Source organism: Daktulosphaira vitifoliae, unplaced genomic scaffold (assembly GCF_025091365.1).
Source record: "Daktulosphaira vitifoliae isolate Bord-2020 unplaced genomic scaffold, ASM2509136v1 Scaffold_2, whole genome shotgun sequence".
In the NCBI taxonomy this organism is placed as follows: domain Eukaryota; kingdom Metazoa; phylum Arthropoda; class Insecta; order Hemiptera; family Phylloxeridae; genus Daktulosphaira; species Daktulosphaira vitifoliae.
In genome coordinates, this window is record NW_026099573.1 from 40526843 (window position 1) to 40536103 (window position 9261).

The window sequence follows — 9261 nt, forward strand, 5'->3', positions numbered from 1 at the left end:
ACCACATTATCTTCAAAATAATCCTAATTTAGAGAATTCACCCCATCAGTTAGCCATTCAACATTACGTTCCACCTACTATTTCTTACAATTTTTCTCTTCAACCACCATCAGTATGTAATAGCGCGCACAATTCTAATCAATTAAAAGTGAATAACATTGACCCCCACCTTTAATTAATGAAAATGTCAATATTAATGATATGGTAACTAGTTATGAATTAAACAATCAATTCTTGAATTCAATTAAAACTAACGATTCTCCACTAATAATGGGCAAAGTAAATAAAAAAGATATTATTTTCGTGGTTGATACAGGAGCGAGTACAAGTATTATAAATAAGAATTTTTTACCCAGTGATCATATTATTTATCCACTTAAGGTTTAAACTTAGAGGTTTATTAATGAAATATAGTACAATTTTTTCTAAACATAAATATGATTTAGGCTCGTGTAAAATTGCTCCGATAGAACTTCAGTTATCAAGTAATAAAATAATAAATTTACCTAATTTTAAGTTAAGCCGCGTAGAGCGTAATGAAATCGAATAACAGACAGAGGAACTTTTAAAAGCTGGTATTGTAGAGGAATCTTCAAGTCCTTATTCTAATCCTGTGTTTTTAGTCGCTAAAAATCAAGGACAATGCAGCAAAAGTCAAGAGGGATCAAAAGAATACAGAATGGTAATAGACTTTCGAAAACTTAATGAAATAATTTATCGTGAAAGCTTCCCTTTACCAATAATACAAAATTTATATGATTGTTTAGCTGGAAATCAATATTTTAGTTCGTNATATGATTGTTTAGCAGGAAATCAATATTTTAGTTCTTTAGATGCTACTTCAGGTTTCCATCAAATAGAACTTTCTGAAAATTCTAAAGCTCTTACAGCTTATTCAACTGAAAATTATCATGTTCAGTTTACTCGTTTACCTTTTGGGTTATCTAATGCACCCCAATTTTATCAAGCTGCTATGTGTAAAGTCATGGCTGGCTTAAATTATAGACACAATATATGTTATTTAGACGATTGCGTTGCATTTGGCAAATCATTCGAGTCTCATTTACATTCACTAGAATTAATATTTCAACGATTTTTAAAGTATAACTTAAAACTAAAACCATCTAAGTGTAGATTTGGCTATCAAGAATTAAAAGTATTAAGCAACATTATTGATGCGAAGGAAATAAGACCCACTCAACAGGGAATAGAAACTATACAAAAATTCCCACAACCTAAAAAGATTATACAACTTCGCAGTTTTTTAGATCTAGCTAATTATTTTAGACGTTATATTCCAAAATTTAGTAACATCGCAAAACCTTTAACAGAACTAACTAGAGGTAAATTCAATAGCAAACGTTCACCAATCAAGTGGGAAAACACACATGAACGTGCTTTTCTTGAACTGAAAAGTAAATTAACTAGTCAGCCAGTATTAGCTCACTATGATGAAAATGCAGAAACTATAATTGTAACTGACGGATCTAAATTGGGTTTAGGTGCTATCCTCCAGCAGCGTAATCAAAACAATGAAATTCATCCAGTAGCATTCTCATCCAAAAAACTGACTAAAGCCGAAGGCCGATATAGCGCAATGGATTTAGAGTGTCTAGCAATTTTTCACGCATTAACTGTTTTTCGTCCTTATGTTCATGGAAAGTACTTCGAAATTTGGACTGATCATAAAAACTTAACAAGCTTATTAAATATTAAAACTGATTCACGTATAGTTAATAAACTTAAAGTTAAACTAACAGGTTTTGATTATTCTATAAAATATAAAGAAGGAATTTTTAATAAAGCTGCAGATTGTCTTAGTAGAATAATAGACGAACCACCAAAACTTTCTGAATTTACAGAGCTTTCAAAAATAGGCGTACATACAATATTACAACATCCCAACGTAAATTTAGTACAATCAATTAATATCCAATTAGAACAAGCTTCGGATAATTATTTACAAAATATCATAACTGCAATTAAAAATCCAAATGAAAGCAATACTACATGGCTTAATAAATCAAAAAATTATATTATCAAGGATAACAATGTATTATACTACAAAAGTAATTTTAAAGATTCTTCTAAGTTTGTGCTCGCGTTACCTAGCAAATTTAAAAATATTGTAATTCACGAAAATCATTATTCGGTGCTAGGTGGACACCAAGGTCTTACTAAAACTTATTTTAAAATAAGGTCACGGTATTATTGGCCTAAAATGCGTAAAGAAATAAAAACGTATGTTCTTTCATGTTTAGATTGTCAAAAACGTAAGCCTTTTAAACAACCCAAACCGCCTAAAATAGGAATGTACCCACTAGAAAAAGGGGAAATTATGCAAGAAATATATTTGGACTATATTGGGCCATTTAGTAATTCAAAATCTAATAAATATATTCTAGTAGCAACAGACAGAATAAGTAAGTTTTGCGTAGCAAAAGCGTACGCAAATGCAAATGCGCGTAGTACGGTTAAATTTCTTTTAGATCTTATATTACGTTTTGGATGTATGCGTACTATAAGAAGCGACAATGGAACACATTTCACAGGTAAAACGGTTAAACAACTATTAGAATCATTAAATGTAGATCAGAAATTCGGCGTACCCTATCATCCAACTTCTCAGGGCCAAGTAGAGCGTCAAAACCAAACTCTGGTTGATATGATCTCTAATTATGTTAAAGATAATGAAAAATTGTGGTCAGATTATCTACCATATATGGTATTTGCTTACAACAGTTCTATTCATAAAGTTACAGGTTATTCACCATTCTACTTAGTCCATGGGTTCGAGCCCAAAAGCGTCTTTGAATTAGCTTTAATACCACCAGAAGATCAAAACATACTCTCAGAGATTTCAAAAATCAAGAAAATAAGAAAATTAGTTCCTGAATTGCTTAAACAAGCGTCTGAACAAGTGAAACAAAAGCATCCTTTGTCGAACACCACACAATATAATATTGGTGATAAAATTTTAGTCAAAAACGAAACATCTAATACTAAATTTCGAGATCGTTACAATGGACCATATGAAATTATAAAAGATTATCCACCTTTTACATACATTGTTAGAATACCAAAAAATAACAGATTAGAAAATTTACCGGTCCATATTGACCAAATAAAACCATTTCACAGCAGTCAGGGGAATAAAATAACTTTACAATTTTATTTAAATTTAAGCCACATTTTTTACTATTTTTATTTTGTTTCATATTAATTTTTTTTTGGATATTGATGGCTTACTCATTTATAATTGTCAATATAAATAATTTTTATTCTCAATTAATTTTATTATATATAACTACTTTCTTAATTAGACGTGGTCTTGAATAATTATTATATTAATTATTGAATTTATATTTTTACTTTTGTCAGTCATCGGATAAAGGATCAAAGATAAATGCTGACTAGCGCGACAATAATTTTGTCAACTATTTATGTATTAATAATACACATCAAAATATCATATGCAATGCATCTTGTATAGTAGATGGTTAAAAGTGTTTAAATTAATTATAAATGTTTTTAAAAAATTTTAACCTTTATCGTTTTTAAACAAAAATTATAGTTACAAGAGGTTACAATATTAAAGAATCACAATTATTTCTAAAATGAGAATTATGGCTTAAATGATATACTTTACTGCTTACAACTTTCTATTAATACTAATTTTACATTTAATTATAGCGTAATAAAAATCTTTAACTAGCTTGCCATTTATGCTTTATTAATACACTATTATTTTGGAATGCTATAATTCGTACGCATATTATAAAAATATTTTTACTAAATACTGATTATTCTCAGTCCAATGATCTTTATTATGTTAACATATGAAACTCTAGTTTGGTCGCTAATAACACCTAACGTTCTTGTTGATGAAGCGATTGGCCACCGCGACATTACAAAAACGTGACCCTGACATTCATTTTATCTTACGTGACGACGTTTGATGATGATAAATATCTTACATAGTATTACAATTAAGTGGTATTACTTATTAAAATCAATTATATAGATAGAGGAATTCGAGGTGGCAGTTGGGCACTTGATGAATTATTTAGGAGTGCTAATAGGCAGGGACTTAATGTACAGACAACATATAGAGAAAGCTGTGGAAAAGGCTTCAAGTATGGCGTCTGCTTTGCAGAGGCTTATGCCTAACGTGGGGGGGCCTAAACAAAGCCGAAGAATGCTGTTGAATACGGTAGTAAATTCTGTCTTGCTGTATGGGGTACCAATATGGGCAAACACACTTCAATACAGGAAGAAGATTGTAGAATTATTAAGGAGGGTGCAGAGAAGGATGCTTATGAGGTGCATTTGTGCATATCGCACTATGAGCTACACGGCGGTGAATATCTTGGCTAGTGTGCCACCAATCGAGTTGCTGGCGGTAGAGCGGGCGGTGTCTTACGAGCTCAGTAGGAAAAACCTCAGCATTGAGGAATTTTGGTGTGGTAGGTGCCAGGCTAAAATGACAACAATCAGCAATTGGAAGATTCACATAGAAGAATCAGGTACGGGGCTTTGGACTCGGAGCCTTATAACTGAAGTGGAGAGATGGGTCACTCGTGGCCATGGGCAAATTGATTTTCATTTTTCTCAGCTGTTATCGGGTCATGGGTGCTTCGGTGATTACTTATGCACTATAAAAAAGGAGACAGACAGCAGGTGCTGGAGTTGCACGTCTGGTATGGATAGTGCGGAACACACCATATTCCACTGTAAAGCATAGGACCAACAGAGGGTGGAGTTGGAATTGGCAATTGGGGGTAAAAGCGTAACTACAATTATACCAAAAATGTTGGAGGACTCAGAATCGTGGAATTCGGTGCAGCGGTTCGCCAACATAGTGATGGCGGCCAAGGAAGAAGAGTAGCGCAATAGATGAGCTTTGATGGATGGAGGAGGGGCGTCGGGATCTGAGATCCGGCTTAATCAAGTAATAGTGGGGAACGACGGGATCTGAGATCCGGTTCCGAATATTGGAAACGGAAATCAACGAATTACTTAACAAAGACTTGCAGTTGTAAATTATTGTACATAAATTGTATGTTGTTTAATTGTAGATGTAGATGTTAAGAGAATTTATTGTTATATATGCAACGTCGTTGTACATATTATTGTTGATTAACTTGTTGTAATGTTCCATACTCTACAAAATTTAGTGTATGAAATATGCTGTAACGATAAGTTTATTTGAATAAACGGCACCGGGTGGCCCGGGGGGAAGTAATGCTTAACGACTAGTTCCCCCAGGGTCATCTATGGGCGCACATGCCTCTGAAAAAAAATAAAGGTTATTATTACAAATCGAAAAATTGCTGGAACAGTCATGTGCTCAATTCATTCACATGGACGTCTTTGGGCACTTGGATATTATAATAAAAAGATGTGAATACAAAGACAATAAAGAAGAAAGAAGATTATTTTTTTTATTTTATTATGTATTTATATAGATTGTCAATTTTGTTGTATTAAGATTCTTGTCTTGAACAGATTAACAATATAGGACATTATTTCTTTAATTAATATAATTCATATGTTTGGATAGAATATTTGATGACTTTGTATAACACTCAATGCCATCCCACTTGTTGTTTCTAAATAATTTTTGAACATAGTTCTTGAATTAAAATTTAGAATACCAGACTTCGGACTGTCTACTAAAAGCCTAACGATTGTTTGATGGCTTTTAATAGGTGTGGTTACAATGAGTGTCAACAAATTTTTCGGCATCTGAAAATACAAATTACATGAATAATGAATTAGTTTTGAAACTTCTCTAATACGTATATTCTCACTTATTTTTTGCACCTGATTGAGTATAATAATGTCGGATTCTTCATTCGCAATAATAGTTACATTATAATAATCATTTACATATTGGGGTTCAAAATAAAATTATAAAGGAGTTAACCTCTCTATAAATTTAAAACAAACTTAATTTTTTTATACTTGATAGACATTTTTTGCATAGAGTTAAAAATTTTTTTTTTTTTTTATAGAAAATATACAATCTGTACATAATATTCGTACAATAAGCTTATTGTATGACTTAAAAATTTATTTACAATTCACAGTTAAATATGGTTGGAGAAACCATCCAGTGAAAATTTTATAATTTTTATAAATATTATACTAAATTTCTGCAATTATAATAATTATAATTATTATTATAGTATAATGTCTATAAGGTAAAAGATAATTATCTTATTACTTTTTCATATTTTATTACTTGATTATGATAGTTATTATAATATAATAACTATTAATATATTACTTTATACTAATTACCTTGTATTTAAAATTCTAGTTGTGATACTTTTTCAAATAAAGTTGTTGAATGGAATAGGTTATGTAATTAAAAGATTAAGAAATTATTGTAATATAATAGTATTTAATAAAAAATGTTAAAACATATAATATAAGAGATGTACAACGGCAACGGGTCACTTTACTCGATAGACGGTGAAACTACGACTAAACGGTAAACATGTATACAATAGGCTGCATTGAGTAAAACAACATAATCGTAAAAGGAATGTGTCCCTTTGACCTTGTACTATACTAACATAAGTAAAAATACATAAAACTGTTATCTTAAATAATATTACTGTACCCAGTGTGTTGTTTAATAATATCAACAAAAGTAGTAAATAATATTTTATTTATACCCATTGTATATAATTTCCTTTTTTTAATTCATCTCTGTAAGCATCGGGGTTAATGATTACACTATTTTTGTCGAAGTTGTACAAATCTGTTGGTGTTTCATTCACTTCTAAATCATCTAAAATTTCAATCACTTGATTGCAATACAACACTCTAAAATTTGAATTACTTTGTGGAGCTTTTATTGCCAAACAAATATCTATTACAAAATTACTCAACCAACTATTACCATTTAGACAGGAAAACTCATCAATATCTAATTTTCGTAAAGTACNTCAACCAACTTTTACCATTTAGACAGGAAAACTCATCAATATCTAATGTTCGTAAAGTGCTCAAGGTATTTTCAGGTATAACATGGTAATAAGTTCCAACAGTATAGTTCAATCGTTTTATTCTACGTCCAAACAAATGATTAACTCTATTTTTGTGATCAACCTGTTTATAGTCACTCAAATCTTTTGGAAGTTTGTTTTTATATAATTCTTTATGTAAAGAATTATTTATATTGATACTAATATGATCTGGAGTTTTATAACTACCTGGAATTGGTATTGAATTTTTAGAATATAGTTCTAACTCCCTACTAAATTCTTTTGATGATATTTTACTAACATCTTTTTCATTCAGTTTACTAAATGGACTCTGATTTTTTTTAATGTTCTCAAAATTATGGTCACTTTTATTTATTTTAATACTATCTTTTTTTTTAGTTTTAGGTGTATCAGTAATTTTAATTAATTAANAGTAATTTCAATTAATTCAATTTCTGGATTAAATAGACTAAATTCTGTTTCCTTATTAAATTTATTTAGCAATATTGCCCTATCTATATTTTGTTTCTCTGTTATAGGTGAATTATCAGATTTGTTCAACCTTTTTCTCTCCGCGGACTTCGAAATTGATTGGAATGGGTGATGGCCTATTGGCTTAAGATGCTTATGACGTTTAGGAGTTCTTCCCCATTTTTCTTCAGCATCTAAGAAAGCATCATCAGCTTTGCGCTTATCAGGAATTCGATTTTTTATAAGTCCTTCGTTTGTTTTATCATTAAATTCAAGTATCCTCTTTGCAGAAATTATTAATGGTTTAGTAGCTCTTTTTTTTCTGATGTTATGCATACATTGTTTGTACACATTCAATACATATTCTCTACAAAATTCTAAGAAACGTCCAGATTTCAATTTCGTGTGACTTTCTAATAAACTCTGTTTAAACGTTTTAAAATGAGATTCAACTGTTGCATTACTTTGACGCACAGTTATACCGTTATTTACTTTGACATTCATAATTGGTGTCCATAGCGGTATATATGGTATACATTTGCAAATGAAATCTTCTAAATAAGCCTTATCATAATATTTATTTTTTTCAACATAATCATTAAATGCCTCAAGTTTATCATGTACCTCATTTTTAATAATTTGGAATCTACAGTATATAAGGGACTTGCCACTGTTTGACAAACATAATTCTTTTTCTATTAATTCCAAATGGTCGTCATTCTTTTGGTACATTTCATCATCAACAATTTTACAGCTATTTTCCATAATATTTATAGCGTGCACTAACTCTTTAGTTAACAAAGGTGACAATAATATCAAAGAAAACAGTCTAAACCATTTTTCAATGTCTTTAATAGTTTGCGTATCAAATAATATACAAATCCAATCTATGATGGAATTCTTGATATTTTTAATTTTATCAAGATTTGGTCCTTGATAATATTTATATACGTGATTTGAAATAATTTTTGTGTAATGATTCACACAAATATTAATAATAGTTACGTTCGAATTATCTATATTTTAACACGCTTATATTAGTTTCACCTGTATGTATATATGTATGTATGTTTGTAACTCTCCAAACGCCACGCGTTATCGCATATTCCGTCGTCTAGACTAGACTGTCATAACGCATTCACCCCACCCCACGCCACGCTCATCACACGCCGGCAATACTATTCCTGTATAAATTTATTTTTGGTTATCGTACTCGTATACGCGTGCTTGTCATCAATATTATATATATATATAAACAAATTTTTATTTTGACTGACCATTATCATCCTCGTGTATACGGCTTACGTATATATTCCTACCGCCGTTTATACCTCAGGTATAACGTTAGTCCGACCCGCCCGCCTACAAAACACGGCTATACCTAATGCATGATACGTTTACGTACTTAAGTCGCTTTACATGTATATATATATTCTAATTACTATTAAAATTATATATTAACACACTTTATTCTTATTTAGAGATATAGAACTCATTCATTCCGATTACAAAGGATGAATCCAGTATCGTCATTTTTCGTCACTACCTCCATGTTCCGGGAGTGGGTAATTTACGCGCCTGCTGCTTTCCTTGGATGTGGGAGCCGTTTCTCAGACTCCCTCCCAGGAATCGAACCCTCATTTACCGTTACCCGTTACAACCATGATATTGATAGTAACTACTATCATAACATAAAACTAAAAAGTGAAAAATAAATATAGTTTAAAAAAACTAAAAAAACACGCTTTTAAAGCACATCGAACTAAAAAGTTAAAAATAATTTTTAAAATAA

At 30.6% G+C, this 9261-nt stretch overlaps 2 protein-coding genes across 2 annotated transcripts in view; both read left to right on the forward strand.

The window, feature by feature from the left end:
• The window catches only part of LOC126899606 (erbin-like), a 129853-nt gene that overhangs the window by 22732 nt on the left and 97860 nt on the right, over positions 1-9261 (forward strand). The gene's annotated exons all lie outside the window — the stretch shown is intronic.
• LOC126898265 (uncharacterized) lies at positions 202-4170 on the forward strand. The gene is made up of 5 exons (XM_050672204.1): positions 202-328; positions 624-1700; positions 1761-2000; positions 2262-3143; positions 4025-4170. Exons 1-5 carry the CDS (start codon positions 202-204, stop codon positions 4168-4170), a joined length of 2472 nt encoding a protein of 823 aa, XP_050528161.1.